We start from the raw sequence: 18,177 nt of genomic DNA on the forward strand, positions 1-18,177 counted from the left end.
GCGTATGTATTTTTTTTATACATTTACAAAAAAAATCTGAAAACCTTTTTTTGCTTTGTTATTATGGGGTATTGTGTGTAGATTGATGAATAAAAATAACTACTGAATCCTTTTTAGAATATGACCGTAACGTAACAAAATGTGGAAAAAGTCAAGGGATCTTAAAACTTCCCAAATGCACTGTAACAGCAACTGGAGGAGAAGCAGCACCTGCCACACCACCCTCCTTTCAGTCTGCCATTGTGAGGATTATCAATAATGAAGAATACAAATATACAGAATAAAAATATTCCAAAACATGCATCCTGTATATGCAAAAATATAATATACTTTTTGATCTAAATGCAAAGCCTTATGTTTGTGTCAAATCCAACACAGCACATGTGAGTAACTAACAACTTATTTTCAAGCATGGCGGTGGCTGCATCATGGTGTGGGTATGCTTGTTAATGGCAAAGACTTGGGAGTTTTTCAGGGTAAAAAGACATGGGATGGCGCTAAGCCTGCTTCTGATGCTTTACACCAGACACTGGGAGAGAGGAATTCACCGTTCAGCAGGACAATAACTTACAACACAAGGCCAAACCTACACTGGAGTTGCTTACCATGAAGACAGTGAATATTCCTGAGTGGCCAATACAGTTTCGATTTAAATCTGCTTTAATTTTTTAAAAAGAATATTGGGCAAATATTGGACAATCCAGGTGTGCAATGTTCTTAGAGAGTTACACAAGAAGACGCACAGCTGTAATCGCTGCCAAACGTGTTTCTAACATCAAATTTAAGTTTTTAAAGTTTTTCGTCACATGCTTACGGGCCCTTCCCAATGCAGAGAGAAAGAAAATAGAGATATAATCAATAAGTAAAAACAGGTAATAATAAATACACAATGAGTAAAGATATCTTTCCATGTTATTGTGGGTGTAGTGAAATGCTTGTGTTTCTAGCCCCGAAAGTGCAGTAATATCTGACAGGTAATATCTAACCATTTCACAACATATACCCAATACACGCACATCTATGTAGTCAAATCAAAGACTAAGATACAGTAGAATAGTATAGAATACAGTGTATACATATGAGATGAGTAATGCAAGATATGTAAACATTATTAAAATGACTAGTGTTCCCAGTTGTTTTGGAAGTGGAACATGAAACTCAGAAATGTCTGACTTGCTAACTAGTGATAGTTATTCATGTGCCGAGTTCAAACAGTTAACAAGTTGGAAATTTCTGTTTTCCTAGTTTCAACTAGCACTTGACCGTGGCATTATGCCAGGTTAAAAACTAATAGGAACTGATGTCGCGTTCAAAACAACTGGGAACTTGGAAATCTCTGAAATACGGTTTCAGTCTGTTCAAGACAACTGGGCACTCTGGAAAAAACAAGCTCAGACTGGGAAAAAACAACGTTTTGAACAGTCATCCAACTCGGAATTCCAAGTCGGAAACTCTGGCATCTTTATATGGCTCTGACTTTCCGACCTGGAGATCACTGACATCATGATTTTTTTCAGAGATCCCAGTTGTCTTGACAGCACCATTAGTGTTGGTTCTGACAAGCCTCACTGATGCTCAGATCTGTTATCCCAATGGCTGTAATCAGAACAAAAAAAGGAGGAAGCCGAAAAGTGAGCCGCATACTGTACCAGTCAAAAGTTTGCACACACCTACTCATTCAAAGGTCACAAGCAACAGGACTGATGGACAGCCTATCGCACTCTCAAAAGCTTTATTTTCTTCAATCAGAATTCCTCCGTTGCTTGTTATCCCCTCAATTGCAATCCCCTACTCCAGTCTCTTGCAATGACCTCTCAACTTTCTGTGTCTGATAGAGAGTGTTGTAGATGTGTACACAGTCTAGCATACATAAACACACACAGACCTTCGCTATGGGACACGTCTGATGTGGCCTGATCTAGACAAATTAAAAGCACAACCAGTAGAGTATATAAGGGCCAGTAACAATGAGTGAGATTGAATGTCTAGTCAGTGAGTTCTCAGTCAGTCAGCTAAAGAGAAAAAGGGAAAGGGAAAGAGAGATAAGAAGAGACGAAAAATGAAGAGAGCGAGAAAGAGAGATAGTGTCTGCTTTTCTGCACTTCATCGCATTGACATTTACAGTACCAGTCAAAACACACCTACTCATTCAAGGATTTTTTCTTCATTTTTACTATTTTCTACATTGTAGAATGATAGTGAAGACATCAAAACTGTGAAATATCACATATGGAATAATGTAGTAACCAAAAATGTGTTAAACAAAATTATATTTTATTTTTAGATGTCGATTTTGCTGCAAAGAAACCACTACTACAGGACAACAATAAGAAGAATAGACTTGCTTGGGCCAATAAACACAAGCAGCTTTCTTTTGTATTATGGCAAAAATACGTTGACATTATAGGAATTTGTAATTGTGTGCTGTGGTATAGGGTGTAATAAGGGGTATAATATGTGTCAGTTTGCTTTCAGTATGACGGTCCATTTAGTAGACACTTGATATGTATATTTCCTACTGTATATTTCTTATAATCAAGGGTGAAATAGGTTTGTTCACGGTGATGAGACTACTGCACATAAAATTAACTGACATTATAGGGCCATTTCAACTAAGACTTATAGCTACTTGCCTGCCACTGTGGGCTTGTAAGGTTAGGCCTAGAAGTGGTGGAATGTTGTGGTGTAACTCCAGCCCAATTTGCAGTGGTGGAAAAAGTACCCAATTTTCATACTTGAGTAAAAGTAAAGATATCTTAATAGAAAATGACTCAAGTAAAAGTGAACGTCGGCCCGGGAAAATCCGACTTGTTAAAAAGTATTTGGTTTTTAATATACTTAAGTATCAAAATTAAATTAATTGCTAAAATATACTCAAGTATCAAAAGTAAATTAATTGCTAAAATATACTTAAGTATCAAAAGTAAAAGAAAAAGGATAAATCATTTCTAATTCCTTATATTAAGCAAACCAGACGGCAGTGGTGTAAAGTACTTAAGTAAAAATACTTGTATTTTTTGGGGGTATCTGTACTTTACTTTACTATTCATATTTTTGACTACTTTTACTTCACTACATTCCTAAACAAAATGATGTACTTTTTACTCCAAATCTTTCCCTGACACCCAAGAGTACTTGAATGGTTAGCGGGACAGAAAAATTCACACACTTATGAAGAGAACATCCCTGGTCATCCCTACTGCCTCTGATCTAGCGGACTCACTAAACACATGCTTCATTTGTAAATTATGTCTGAGTGTTGGAGCGTGCCCCTGGCTATCCGTGAATTTAAAAAACAAGAAAATTATGCCACCTGGTTTGCTTTAAATTAGGAATTTGAAAACATATAGACTTTTACCTTTGATACTTAAGTATATTTTAGCAATTATGTTTACTTTTGATACTTAAGTATATTTAAAACCAAATATTTTTAGACTTTTACTTAATGCCAAGCATTCAAAATGTAACGAGTACTTTTGGTTGTCAAGGAAAATGTATGGAGTAGAAAGTACATTATTTTCTTTAGGAATGTAGTGGAGTAAACGTAAAAGTTGTAAGAAATATAAATAGTAAAGTACAGATACCCAAAAAAATGACGTATGTAGTACTTTAAAGTATTTTTTCTTAAGTACTTTACACCATTGCCAATTTGACCCCAGTTTATAGTGACCGGAAAACCCTGATGCTGAACGTGAACCAGTAGATTATAGCTCTTTTATATGGTAGGCAGGTGCATATTGACATAATCAACTCTTCTAACCTCTATTACAGATATTGAAGCCTTCATTACAAAGTAGTAGCCTACAGAGGAAAATGCTGAGACTGCGAAGAAAAGATGCAAGTGGAGAGTAGAGACAAAAGACAGTGAAAAGAGTAAAGACACTTGAGCAGGTTAATAGCACTCTTGTATCGCTGTTTATTTTTGTTGCTCATTCTCTCTTTATTGATCACTGTGGCTATGAATTCCCTGTGACAACACTGAAGAACAGCATCAAAGCCTGAGTCGTACCACCACACCACCCGAGACCCTTCTCTCCGCTTGCTCCGCTTGCTGTGGGGCGTATCTTCTTCTCTTGTTTTTATTCTTTAAGCGATGGGGAAAAAAACAAAAGTGCTGTAAATATGTTTGTCGCTGTGGAGCACCAGAAGCGTCAGGAAGCGTTGGTCTTGGAGGTCTGACAGGACTACTGGCCAAGCTTGGAATGATAGGGTGGAGGAGGGATAAGAGGAGGAGGAGAAGGGAGAGGAGAGGAGGAAGGGTGAAAGAGGGAGAAGGCTGTGGAAGCTCTCACTGCTGGATGCGACGCAGAGACTGGACCTGGAAGGTCTGAGCGTGGGAGCCCCACTCCCTGTAGTGTTTGTACTCTCCGCCATGACGGTCGCACTCCATGATGTACTGGTAGCCACGGTAACCGGGGAACTGGTAGCATACCCAGCTAATGGGGGAGAGGGAGAGAGGAAGAGGGTGAAGTGATAAAATACCAAGAAACAAGCCCGAGCCCTTACTCTGTAGAGCAAGGGTGGGCAAATGGTGACCACTTTTGTACGGCCACAGATCAAGTTCCACAAAAAAATCTAAGAAATACTGAAGGTGTAATTTCAAAACTTGGTGCAATTTCAGCAGTTTTTCTCTTGTTATGTCAGTCACTGACAGTCACTCAATTAGCACCTGTCAGCTAACATGTTTTTAGATTGGTAAGTTATTCTAGCTGCCAGGTATATAAAGTTGTAGTAATCATGGTTGAATTACCGACCGGTGGTCTCCCTTTGATCATCAGATATCATATTAAAAACGGCAAATTTTTCTCTCAGCCAATTGCCAATGGCAAAATTAGTAGAATTGCAGGAAATTAACTGAAAAACGTTTGTCTTCGCTGTCAAGAGGAGGCTGCTAAAATGTTTTGCTCGCAAGCTGGAGGGGGGGCCAACAAAATTTCGCTAAGGGCCGGGTCTGACTAAAAGTGTTTGTATGGATGTGGGTATGCAAAACCCCCAGCCACTATAGTCCCTCATGATGGTGTTCCGATTTTGTTTGTGGCCCCCACCCCCATCAAAGTTGTCCATCCCTGCTCTAGAGTCCAGACACTTGTAGATCAGAAAGAGTTGGCCTCTACAGTGCATGTTAGTCTTCTGTATAATATCCAGGGACACCATATAATAGCTATTTCTTTCTAAATGTTCACCATAGTGTCCCTTTAACACATTTGGCAGAGGTCAGTAAGGTCACAGGACACTCATTTAGATAATTCATCATTTCAGTCCTGAAATTGTTTTTTGCTTAGTTCTATTATGATCAATGACAGAAAGGATTATCCTCTCAAAGTTGATCTAGTTATTAAAATAGATTTTAATTATATAGTTATTACAATGAATTTTGTTCTTACTGCACATTACACCTTTTTAGCAGTTTGTCTCCTGACCACTAGACACAACTGATTCCTCTATTTCTGATTGTTATGAGCGTAGTCTTCTGTAGTGTGAAAAAGGAAGCCAGGGTTTCTACTCCTACTACTTACGCTCCACTCTGGACCTGCATGGATCCGATCTCGTTGTTGCCCCAGCCCATGGCCTGCAGGGAGGGGTAGTCATCGTTCATCTCCCACTGCTTGCCAATGAAGTTCTCCCTTTCAAACACCACAATCTTGGACTCCTTATGGTTCTATGCAGTTCAGAGAGAGGAGTGGGAAATTTCATGTTACATTTAACCTGTTTCTCTCAGAACTATTTACAAAATATATACTGTGTAGAATTATGAGGGAAAGTAGGAAATCTTTATAAAACAGTGTTTTATTCACTTTGTTATTTGGTGCTTTCAATAACGCTGGTAGAGGCTACCAAGGATAGCTACTTGTATCTGTTAAATGTAATAATATCAGTGTCAGTAACAGTGAGTAGAGCCAGACTCTGTCAGTGTCAGTCACAAGAGCCAGAGACATGGACTGAGACCAGAACCCTGGCTTCTGTGCCAATATCAGGCCTGTGTTCCATTATCTGTACTAGCATATTATGTGAATTAATCAATGTATTGGGCATTCTAAGCGGAATTCTTCAATTAATATTGGAACGTAGCCCACAGAAGAGAGTGTCTGTCTGTCTGGCCTGGTCCGGCAGGAACAGGAAGTAGGCTTGACTAGTACACTCACGGCAGAGCAGACTGGGCGGAAGGACATCAACCTCTCAATGTGGTAGGCGTTGCTGCCGCTCCAGGACTCCCAGCGAGGGTACTCTCCACGCTCCAACACAAACTGCTGCCCAGAGAAGCTGGAGTGCTCGTACCCAACCCAGCTACACATACAGATAGATAGATAGATAGATAGATAGATAGATAGATAGATAGATAGATAGATAGATAGATAGATAGATAGATAGATAGATAGATAGACAAAGAGACATAGAGAGGATAGAGAGACAAATGGTACAGACAGACAGACAGACAGATGTTCATGTGGATAGATGCAAGGGTGGGGCAAGACTTTGTCATGTTTTCTTATTAAATTGTGTTTGTCCATGATACAGTATATGTCTATCAGTATCCCTTAGAAATGTTTGCCTGAGCAATAGTCCCCTGGCCCCTGAAGGATAACGTGTAACCTGTCAGGGAGATAAATATCCTTCAGTATGTAGATGTCTTTGTATTTTGGGGGTCTGGCTGACTTACGCTCCACACTCGACCTTCAGTGAGCGAATGTTGTCCGCGCCACACTCCATGATGTTCTGGCAGGAAGCAGTGAACTCCATACGCTTTCCCTGGAAGTTCTCCTGGTCGTAGACTGTGATCTAGAACAGAGGATATAGTGCATATTTGCAATTTTCCAAACCATTATTGATGTTTTTTCAAATGTGTTTTTAACACAACCAGTGTGTCTCTGCTAGAGAACGCACTGCTGTGTGCAAAGATTCATTTTTTCCTCCTCTTAAGACTTTTTATGAAAATGTGAAAGGTTGTGGAACGTAGTTCAATTGTTGTGGAAACATGGTAATACACAACATTGACTCACCTTCCATGGTCCCATTGGGTTAGGAGTAGTCAGCGCCATGTTTGATATCTCAGTAAAAATTGACCTGCAGTGCAGAAAGCACACAGTCATGCAGAGTCACATTTCTGTTTGGTCTTACAGGGAGACCAGGGCTGACATGACTAAACCACCATGAGCCTCATCTCCAGTCAGCTCGAGCTCTTGCATCAGTCTGTGCCCAGCAGCTAATGCCCAAATATATTAATGTTATGGTTATGCTCATGTGGTAGGGACTATAGACTATGCTAGAGACAAACCCAAACAAAGCACTGCCCTGTGCTTTTGCTGATGATAATACAATGCACATAAGGGTGAGGGAGGAGAGGCACACCACAAAAACAGCTAGCTAAAGCCAGAGCGTTGATAGAAAGCAGGACACAGATACTAATCGAGAAGTGCAAATACCATAGTATAATACTGAAACTCCTCTTCAATACATAGGTCTGGTATCTAGCGTTGGTATGTAATACCACAAACAAAGTAGTACAATGCAAAGCATCCATCCACATTTCTGAATGACATGTGATAATGATGTTGTGCTTTATTAGTTGCTATAAATTCTACATGGTGAACCATTGTATCATGTGCCTGTAAGTCATGCAATTGTTACACTCTGAGTGTGTAATGTAAACTATGCTGTTGATGGCGTCACAGCATACATACAGTAGCATTCTAGTGTGATGCATGATGTTGACAGTGATGACGATTGGTGTGTCCATTTAGAGTATGTATGTGTTTCCTATGTGTTTGTGAGCATATGACCCTTTCTATACATTCCCAAGACTCAGCAGAAAACAGTAAAGGAAAAAACAGGACAATGGACAATGTAAATGGACAACAATGCTGGCAAAAGGCTATAGGCTGAACGGTCTAAAAATGGAGGGCTTACCTGACCTACCCCAAAAAATAGCTGTGTAGCGCTCACGGGGGGCTCCACAAAACGATGTCCTGGCCCCTGAGTAAACGGACCTATTTATACACAGTGGTGGTGAATGGAGCCCAGGCCTGCAGGACGGGCTAGGAGTCAGCACATTACTGGGCCCTCCATTGTTCCATACTGAGCCACAGGGCTTTAGGCTCTCTAAATCCACGGTGTGTTGGTGTACTGGTCTGGACGCAGGGCACCGTGCCCAGTGCCGATTAGCACAAGCCCCTGGACAACTGTCCGGACCCCATGATTATACAGACATAGACTACACCCAGTCCTGGCCCAGCCCTGCCCTGGTCATAGCCCAGCCCCTAACCCACGACATGCTTGCAGTAGTTAATGTATATGATGTTGAGGAAAAAGATAGGGAGACACGTCAGAAGGAGGATGTACCAAAAATCTAACCATTTAAAAATGTGTTTTGGTCAATATTGAACATAATGTTATTGTAATGCTGTGAACATAACCATCAGATTAAAATCATCCATCAATAAAAACACATAAAAAAATCTCAGCTATACCCTATCAGATGTTCTGAGGCACCTATGACTTACACTTACACTCTCATGATAAGTGATATTAAGTTTTATAATTAAAGAAAACAAGTGTGCTCAACAAACTAACAAGATCTCCAGTGAACCAAGAATTTCATACTCACTGACAGCGCTCTTCAGAAGCCCTTCCTAAATAAAAAAAATACTATAGTATACTATGGTATAAATACTATAGTATTCACTTTAGTGTTTTTGCTGACTTTCCTGCAGTATTTTTTTTACCAGGTAAGTTGACTTTGAACACATCCTCATCTACAGAAACAACCTGGGGAAAATAAGTTACAGGGGAGAGGAGGGGGATGAATGAGCCAATTGGAAGCTGGGGATGATTAGGTGGCCATGATGGTTTGAGGGCCAGATTGGGAATTTAACCAGAACACCAGGGTTAACACCCCTACTCTTACAATAAGTGCCATGGGATCTTTAGTGACCACAGAGAGTCAGGACACCCATTTAACGTCCCATTCGAAAGAAAGCACTCTACACAGGGCAATGTCCCCAATCACTGCCCTGGGGCATTGGATTTTTTTTTTTTTTTTTTTGACCAGAAGAAAGACTGTCTCCTACTCGCCCTCCAACATCTCTTCCAGCAACATCTGGTCACCCATCCAGGATCAACGCTGTTTTGCTTGAGAGGCAAGCCAAAAGTCGGATGCAGGATGGTATGCTTCTGGCTCCATTCACAGTTGTGAGGACAGACGCTGGGAGATGAGAAGCAAGTACAGGGAGTGAACATTTAATGAATATCGGATATGAAACGAAACAAGGACAGCATCTGGACAAGGGAAACATAACAAAAATAATGCTGACACGGGGATGAAACTGAGGAACAGACAGACATAGGGAAGGCAATCAAAACCATGCGCCAGAGAGGGGGAGTGGGAGCAGGCGTGACAGTACCCCCCCCTAGGGGCCCCCACCTGGGCGAGCCTGACAGGCCGGCCGTGGCGTGGGAGCCGAACGAACCGGCGAGGCATGGAAGCCCGTCGAGCCGAATAAGGCGTGGGAGCCCGACGAGCCGGCTGAGGCATGGAAGTCTGACGAGCCAGCTGATGCATCCCAGGTTCCTTTGGACCCAGACCCGACGTCGCCAACCAAAACAAAAAAACTCCCTGGTGCTTCCAATATGGTGTCAGCATTCTGTGAGGACAGACGCTGGAAGATGAGAAGCAAGTACAGGTTGTGAACATGTAATGAATAACGGACATGAAACGAATCAAGGACAGCGTCTGGACAAGGGAAACATAACGGCAATAATGCTGACACGGGGATGAAACTGAGGAACAGACAGATATAGGGGAGGCAATCAAAACCGTGATGGAGTACATGTGAGTCCAATGTAGCGCTAATGCACATAACGATGGTGACAGGTGTGTGTAATGAAGGCCAACCTGGCGCCCTCGAGCGCCAGAGAGGGGGAGCGGGAGCAGATGTGACAACTGTAGTGTTTTTGCTAACAAAACAGTACAGTGAATACTGTAGTAAAAAAAAAATTCATGTAGTGTTTTTGAAGATTGTAGTATACTGTAGTATTTACTGTAGTGTGTTTGATGACTGTAGTACACTATGGTATTTACTGTAGTATTTTTGCAGACATTACTGTAGTATTTACTGTAGTGTTTTGTTTTATTATCTTTAACATGGAAGTGCAGGCTTTCTCCTTGAGGAAACGTACTGGAGAAATACTAAAAGAGAAAATGTTCCTTAAAGGGTAACTCTCAACCACAATTTCATCCTTCATCCTTCAAATTAAATCAAAAAGCATTCAGATGAGAAGTTGTGGGTGGGGGGAATTGTTCATAAATTCTCCTAACCCTAAACGTAACCCTTTAACCTAACTCCTAAACTTAATCCTAACCTTAACCCTAACCCCTAGCCTAGCTAACGTTAGCAGCTAGCTAATGTTAGCCACCTAGCTAGAATTCTTAACATAACACACGTTTTGCGAATTCGTAACATATTGTATGCTTTGCATATTCATCACATATAATATGAATTGTAATTCGTAACATATCATATGAAATGGGTAATGGACGTCCACAAATTAATACATACCATAGTAAGCCTTGAGGTGGTACAACCCAGCACATCTAGAAGGGAGAGTATTTCATACTGAACACCTCCCTTTTGGTGACATAGAGGCACCATCACGATTTCAATGGTAGAGTTTAACCGTATGGGCTTCATCTCAATCCAGCGCATCCACATCTGCGGTGGAAGGTGGTCGACCTACAGCCATGTTTGTCAGACCATGAGACATCCCGAAAATCGAACCGTTTGGGCTAGAAACTAATATGACTCCATAAGTGTCACCGACTCGTCTGAAGGTAACCCATACAAATGAATGGAAGTACAGTATTATGATAAATGTTTTCCTGTCTTTATTCCCATTTTTGAACGTGTTATTCAATGCCCCCCCAACGGCTTAGACTTTTAGAGTATATTAAGCATCATTATCAATAAGCCCTATTTTTACCCTTATCCACTTGACCACTTATCTTGATATGATATACTGTAGCTATTATATAATGTGACACCTTTAGCAAACATGCTTTCTTCACCATACTGTACCTGATGATTTCCACTTAGGCCAGGCAAATAATATGTTATGCCTCCAGCAGACCGGTTCTGCCTGTTTCACTGTAAAACATTCTAGAATTGTAAAATGACATAGGTGTCAAGTCCTTTTGCTGTGTTCCTCTCACTGTAAAAGATGTTAGCAGTCTGGCAGACACTACCGTCCTGTTGAGAGGTCCCACACTATAGCAGAAAACAAAACCTAACACCTAACTGTTTGTGTGTGTGTGTGTGTGTGTGTGTGTGTGTGTGTGTGTGTGTGTGTGTGTGTGTGTGTGTGTGTGTGTGTGTGTGTGTGTGTGTGTGTGTGTGTGTGTGTGTGTGTGTGTGTGTGTGTGTGTGTGTGTGTGTGTGTGTGTGTGTGTGTGTGTGTGTGTGTGTGTGTGTGTGTGTGCCTGCATCCCGGTTCTACACACAATAGGTCAGCACATTGCTTGCTCAGAGAGAGAGAGAGAGAGAGAGAGAGAGAGAGAGAGAGAGAGAGAGAGAGAGAGAGAGAGAGAGAGAGAGAGTAGTTGGGTACATTCTGCTGATGATGGTGGCTGTGTGTCCAGGACCCCACAGTAGCGCAGGACAACAAAGCGAGCAGCCGACTCAGCACGGCTCGGTGGAGATCCGCATACATGACCCCTGACCCGCCCTCCGCACCTAAAGAGAACCCCGCTCATCCAATGACGAGGTGGGATCCCGGCCCAATAGTCGGCGTGGGGATGTAAATGTATATATATCCCTACTCTGGGGGCCTGATTCCAACTCTTAGGCTTATCCATCTGGATGTCCATTCCTCCCTTGCACCTGACAAGCAGCCACTTGGTGAGATTCACACTCAGGGAAGGGGGTTGTGAGCGAGAGAGATGGGGGGGCAAAGGTGGGCTCTCTTCGTCCCTTGACCTAAATCAGGAACTGTCAAGAAGTTTTTTACTTCAATTAACTCTGGGATATACTCTATCTTATATCAAGAGAGCGATGTTTTGTGGGGAAATGGCAGTCAGTGAGATGCGAGGCCATGTTTGATTGTGATCTCCTTTCAGCTCAGTAATACGACATGACAAGCCTCCCGGCATCTGGCAGATGAAAGTGTGCTCACTGCCACTGAATTTAGTAATTGTAAGAAAAGTATGCTTGAACAAGTTGTTTAAAAAGGATCTTTGGAGATTGTATTTTTTCACAGAGCAATTGCTATTTACGGAATAGATATAATATTTAGTGGGGGTAAATTGTGCAGGCAAGTCTCTTAGAACAGGCTTTAACATCAAAATGTGTTTTGGAGTAAAGATAATGAGAGACAAAAATCCTCTAAACCAGTATAGATTAAATACTTGAGTGACAAGATAAAAGTAGATTATGTTTGTATTAACAGTTTGGGTGGAGAAGTGCGTTTTAATATGGATTTTTGTCAAAAGACGAGTATTGAAATTTGGTTGGTATTTTTTTCTCTGGTGGGAAACATTCTGCTTTGCAATCTCTCATTGATATATATTCAGCTGTACAGATATATGATGCTAGGGGCCGGGGGCCTGTTGAATAGATACACAGCTGGGGGGTGGGTTGCAAGTAGCTTAGTGTTTAAGGGCATTGTGCCATTAACCGAATGGTTGCTGGTTTGAATCTCTGAGCCAACTATGTGAAAAATCTGTTGATGTTCCCTTGAGCAAAGCACTTAACCCTAATTGCTCATGGAAGTTTCTCTGGATAAGGGTGTCTGCCAAATGACCAAAATGAGTGTCACAATATGGATGTCAAATGAAGTTGTTTTTCCAAGAGGCTTGGCTTTAACCTCTCTCCCTCTTTATTTCTCTCAATCTCTTCCTGTTCGGCCACAGATTCGACCATGTCCCACTCTGGAGCCCAGGGCAGCATTGGGAGCCACCCAGCCATGGGACTGCATGCCCACAAAGTAGGTCTTCACATTGTTTTTTACAAACTACTCTAATAATGCAATCTCTAGCCAAGATACTGATATCCATATCAAATCATTAACAGTGTTATATTATAACTTATTACAGTAAATAACCATTCTGTGATATTGTCTATCTTTTCAGATGTACCTGTTTGAGTTTGAGAACTTCCAGGGTCGTATGATGGAGTGCATCACTGAGTGCCGTAACCTGTGTGAGAAGGGCTTCGAGAAGATCGGCTCCATCAGGGTGGAGTGTGGACCGTACGTCATGCCTCACTGCATCTGTTTACATACAAGATAGAAACTATTCCGTGGGATTCATACACTATATATACAAAAGTATTTGGACACCACTTCAAATTAGTATATTTGACTATTTCAGCCACACCCGTTGCTGACAGGTATATAAAATCGAGGACACCGCCATGCAATCTCCATAAACAAACATTGGCAGTAGAATGGCCTTACTGAAGAGCTCAGTGACATTCAACATGGCAATGCCAAGCATCAGCTGGAGTGGTGTAAAGCTCGCCACCATTTGACTGGAGCAGTGGAAATGTGTTTTCTGGAGTGATTAATCACTCTTCACCATCTGACAGTCCAACGGACAAATCTGGGTTTGGTGGATGCCAGGAGAACACTACCTGCCCGAATGCATTGTGCCAACTGTAAAGTTTGGTGGAGAAGGAATAATGGTCTGGGGCTGTTTTTCATTATATTTCGGGCTAGGCCCCTTAGTTCCAGTGAAGGGAAATCTTAATGATACTGCATACAATGACATTCTAGACGATTCTGTGCTTCCAACTGTGTGGCAACAGTTTGGGGAATGCCCTTTCCTGTTTCAGCAACTGCACTAATGCTCTTGTGGCTGAATGGAAGCAAGTCCCCACAGCAATGTTCCAAAATCTAATGGAAAGCCTTCCCAGAAGAGTGGAGGCTGTTATAGCAGCAAAGGGGGGACCAACTCCATGTTAATGCCCATTATTTTGGAATGAGATTTTCAGTGAGCAGGTGTCCATATACTTTTGGTAATGTAGTGTATTATTTGAGAACTTAGAGTAAAGTTGTTAGCTGTAGCGTGTCCAGAAGAAAGCTTGCAGAATCATTCTTAGCGGGTTGTACACCAGCTACCTCGAAACCCTCAGAATCATATCATAGAAGATGGGATCTGATCTGCCAGACATTTGCTAAATCCCTGCAGAATTCCCAGTTTGCAGACCTGGTCCCCCCTACCAGATAGCAGATTACTGGATGGGCAACCTGCAACAGCCACAAACGGAACACTCCCATGACACGCACAGGCCACTATCAGGACTCTCCCATTCCATACTTCACTAAACTGATCAATGCACACACCATATAGCCCAGGGGCCTTAGAAATGCCTTCCAAAGAACTCTAAAGATGCCTTTTGTAAAGCTGCCAACTGAACCTTGTTGTTGTAGTATTGTTGTTTTGTATACAGTATATTGCCCATTTTAAGACTTTAATATATTAAGTGTTTTGCAAGTTTAGGATTTTACTATTTGATAATTATATGTGATTGATGTTATGATTGTAAATTGGTTGACAATTCAGTCTATAACTGTGAGAAACCAATAAAACCTACAACTACTATTAAAGTTATCTTAGTCCAATGAGACACCTGAAACATTGTTAATTTACAACATGCGATCTCCAGTGAATCATGACTTTTGCAATGAACATGTGACATCTAACATGATGTCGCCTAAGAACCTTGAAATCACTTAGCTATCCCTAGCCTTAAGGCTTCTGATCATGTTTATGAGAGAGTTGTGTTAATTCAGTATAAGTGTGTTATAGTTGTGCTGTAACACTTTTATAATGTCCCCATACAGCTGGGTGGGCTATGAGCAGCAGAACCTGAGTGGAGAGATGTTCATGCTGGAGAAGGGAGAGTACCCCCGCTGGGATACCTGGAGCAACAGCTATAGGTGTGACCGCTTCATGTCCGTCAGGCCTGTTCGCATGGTGAGTCTATCCATTCATTAATCCATCCATCCATCACTACATCACTACATCACTACATCAATACTCTATATAATAGTCTATGTGGCTTCCCCTCCTCGTCTGGGGGCTGTGGCTGAATAAGTGGGTAAACTCTATTGCTGACATCACTCTCTCTGTCCCTCTATACCTACAGGACACCCAGGATCACAAGATATGCCTATTTGAGTGTAATAACTTTGAGGGCCGTAAGATGGAAGTTTGTGATGAGGATATCCCGAGTCTGTGGTCCTATGGCTTCCAGGACCGTGTGGCCAGCATCCAGGTCACTGGTGGAACGTGAGTTGACACATTAACTTATCAATCAATCTACCCATCCATTTGATTTAAGGCGTTGTTAACTTCCATTAACTCTCTCATTTTCTCCATCCATCTCCCTGGGTGACAGTTGGGTTGGCTATCAGTACCCCGGTTACCGTGGCTACCAGTACGTGTTCGAGTGCGCCGTCTTCAAGCATTGGAGCGAGTGGGGCGCCCACCATCCCCAGATCCAGTCCATCCGTAGAGTGAGGGACATGCAGACACATCGCAGAGGCTGCTTTGAGTGGACCGTCTAGATGGGGCCAGGCAGGCGACGGGTTGTGGGCCAGCAAGACAGAGGGGAAGGGGTCTGGCTAGCCCTGGAGCTAACCATTCCAGAGTCTGGAGTTCCATCTTGGATCTCCACACAGCCAACATAAGCTAACAGCTAATAACATAACATCACTGGCTCCATCTCAATCACTTACTAGTTGTAACATTCAGGGTGTGTGTACTGTATTGCACAATCGCTGAATGAAGACATTGCCACCTACTGGGAAAAGGTTGTTACTGCAGTTCACCTGCAGCTGACTTCCACAATGCCTGAATATAATAATACTGGTGAAACTGATAGCTGTACTCTCTGTTCCAAGACCTGATAGAATTATAGCATGAGAAGATTTATGATGGGGATTTTAATGGGGGAAAGGGAATTAGTTAACAAAGATTTTAAGAAGTTATATAGCTTCATTAGTTTGTGTTCACTAGTTTGTTTCCATATCTGCAAACCCATTGATTTTATACATCTTACTTGTTTCTTAGCTATATACCAAATGATGCCAAATAAGCCTGTTCATTACAATGCTCTACCCTCCTGCAATCTGTGAATGATTTTAGAGAGTAGAGATACCAGACACTCCACTCAAGCCAGTCCCTAAACTACCATGGACAGCTGCCAGCTCTGCGCTCTGTCCGTGCCCTACAGTGACCTCAATCATCCACAGGGAGACACTGTTTACCAATGTACTCTCCCCATGGCCACCATCTAGTCTAGGGATTCCACCTCAACCATAATGTCCCTAATGACATTCTACCTTCAAGGCTTCAAAGCTATGCCCATGACCCACTCGGTCGAGGGCAGTGAAGCTTTCCAATGACCCACTCTATCCAGGGCAGTGACGCTATGCTCACGACCCACTCAGTCTAGGGTAACAGACTCAGTTTAAGGCAGTGAGGCTGTCTGAAGGAGGAAGTGAGCTAGGGGGTATGATTGGGAGACAGGCTGCTGTAGACTACCTGGTAGTGTTTTTCTAGACATGCCAACCTTTTGGGAGACCCCTCCCCCTCTTACTGATGGGGTTGCAGAGGAGTGTTGTTATATACACTATATATTTCTCAGGGATGCTGGCATCTGGAAATAAACTTTCCAATAAAAAAAACAAAGTGAAATTGATAAAGCTTCCTAACCTCTGTGCTGGACATGCAGTCAGTGGCTCATGTCAAGTTGCTTGTTTGACTTTTTGTTCTCTTGTGTGTTTTATGATTGTCTGTGGTGTTTGTCCCACATTTTAATCTAAACCATCCTGAACATTCAAACAATTATTGTACTCAATATAGATATCCTCACAAAGGCAATCCTGCATCAACATCAACAAATTGTCACCATGTCATGTTCATGCAATCAGACAAATAGACAAATAGTCCATGAGTTTTCCCATTGGGAATTTACCATATGACAAACAATGTAAGTATACAACAAGTTATTTCTCGCTTATACCCTTTAATCATATATAATTGGAATGCTTATTCACAGACACATTTTCAGAAAGTTCAGGTCAACAGAAATTTGACCCCTGACCTCTAGGGTACATATCAGAATGAATTACCTGTATAAATTGCTTTAATTTTTTTTTTTTTACCTTTATTTAACCAGGCAAATCAGTCATCAATGACGGCCTGGGAACAGTGGGTTAACTGCCTGTTCAGGGGCAGAACGACAGATTTGTACCTTGTCAGCTCAGGGGTTTGAACTCGCAACCTTCTGGTTACTAGTCCAACGCTCTAACCACTAGGCTACGCTGCCGCCCCGGAACCCTGATACATTTCAAACTTTGTTTGACAAGTGGTTCTGAAAGGCCATGAAATTACCATTCAAATTATATATAATATAACCAACTTTGAAAGAATCAGCTGCAACTATTGTTTAAATATTGCCTATATTGTGCCATTGACATTAGAATCTTGGAAGCTTCGCCATAGAATTCCATGAAATGGGGCAGCTACACTACAGGTCAAAAGTTTAGAACACCTACTCATTCAAGGGTTTTTCTTTATTTTTACTGTTTTCTACATGGTAGAATAATAATGAAGACATCAAAACTATGAAATAACACATATGGAATCATGTAGTAACCAAAACAGTGTTAAACAAATCAAAATATATTTTATATTTCAGATTCTTCAAAGTAGCCACCATTTTCCTTGATGACAACTTTGCACACTGTAAGCATTCTCTCAACCAGCTTCACCTGGAATGCTTTTCCAACAGTCTTGAAGGAGTTAGCACATATGCTGAGCACTTGTTGGCTGATTTTCCTTCACTCTGCGGTCTAACTCATCCCAAACCATCTCAATTTGGTTTAGGTCGGGGGATTGTGAAGGCCAGGTCATCTGATGCAGCACTCCATCACTCTCCTTCTTGGTAAAATAACCATTACACAGTCTGAAGGTGTGTTGTGTCATTGTCCGGTTGAAAAACAAATTATAGTCTCACTAAGCCCAAAACAGATGGGAGGGCGTATTGCTGCAGAATGCTGTGGCAGCCATGCTGGTTAAGTGTGCCTTGAATTCTAAATAAATCACAGACAGTGTCACCAGCAAAGCACCCCAACACCATTACACCTCCTTCTCCATGCTTCACGGTGGGGAATACACAT

At 41.8% G+C, this 18,177-nt stretch overlaps 2 protein-coding genes across 4 annotated transcripts in view; one reads left to right on the plus strand and one right to left on the minus strand.

Moving 5' to 3' along the window:
• crybb1l3 (crystallin, beta B1, like 3) overlaps positions 1-16,121 on the plus strand; it is a 28,664-nt gene extending 12,543 nt beyond the window's left edge. Inside the window, exons 1-6 of one of the 2 annotated variants that reach the window (XM_035758642.1) lie at positions 11,785-11,888; positions 12,899-12,972; positions 13,118-13,236; positions 14,833-14,965; positions 15,138-15,280; positions 15,390-16,121. In XM_035758642.1, coding sequence (XP_035614535.1) covers positions 11,792-11,888; positions 12,899-12,972; positions 13,118-13,236; positions 14,833-14,965; positions 15,138-15,280; positions 15,390-15,558 — 735 coding nt within the window. In that variant the 5' untranslated portion in view covers positions 11,785-11,791 and the 3' untranslated portion in view covers positions 15,559-16,121. Of the gene's footprint in view, positions 1-11,784; positions 11,889-12,898; positions 12,973-13,117; positions 13,237-14,832; positions 14,966-15,137; positions 15,281-15,389 lie in introns of those variants that run through there. The other variant, XM_035758713.2, reaches the window with a different exon arrangement.
• Positions 3,893-7,991, minus strand: LOC118372784 (beta-crystallin A1-2-like). Of its 2 annotated transcripts, none has more exons than XM_035758819.2 (6): positions 7,906-7,991; positions 6,999-7,062; positions 6,659-6,777; positions 6,144-6,285; positions 5,517-5,659; positions 3,893-4,436 (listed from the first exon to the last, which is right to left on the minus strand). In XM_035758819.2, the coding sequence occupies exons 2-6, from the start codon at positions 7,035-7,037 to the stop codon at positions 4,289-4,291; spliced, it is 591 nt and encodes a 196-aa protein (XP_035614712.1). In that variant the 5' UTR covers positions 7,038-7,062; positions 7,906-7,991; the 3' UTR covers positions 3,893-4,288. The 2 variants fall into 2 exon arrangements, with proteins under 2 accessions (XP_035614712.1, XP_035614784.1); XM_035758891.2 differs by having other exon boundaries at positions 7,915-7,978.
• Positions 16,122-18,177: the final 2,056 nt, after the last annotated feature.

The sequence above is a fragment of the Oncorhynchus keta genome, chromosome 1 (genome assembly GCF_023373465.1).
Source record: "Oncorhynchus keta strain PuntledgeMale-10-30-2019 chromosome 1, Oket_V2, whole genome shotgun sequence".
NCBI lineage: Eukaryota > Metazoa > Chordata > Actinopteri > Salmoniformes > Salmonidae > Oncorhynchus > Oncorhynchus keta.

Excerpts from the sequence above, each read along its gene's own strand:
- LOC118372784 (XM_035758819.2), bottom strand. The coding sequence starts at position 7,037 with ATGGCGCTGACTACTCCTAACCCAATGGGACCATGGAAG. Across the intron at positions 6,286-6,658 it reads CTGAAGGTCGAGTGTGGAGC|CTGGGTTGGGTACGAGCACT; the intron begins GTAAGTCAGCCA and ends CTGTATGTGTAG. Across the intron at positions 4,437-5,516 it reads ATGCAGGTCCAGAGTGGAGC|CTGGGTATGCTACCAGTTCC; the intron begins GTAAGTAGTAGG and ends CTCCCCCATTAG.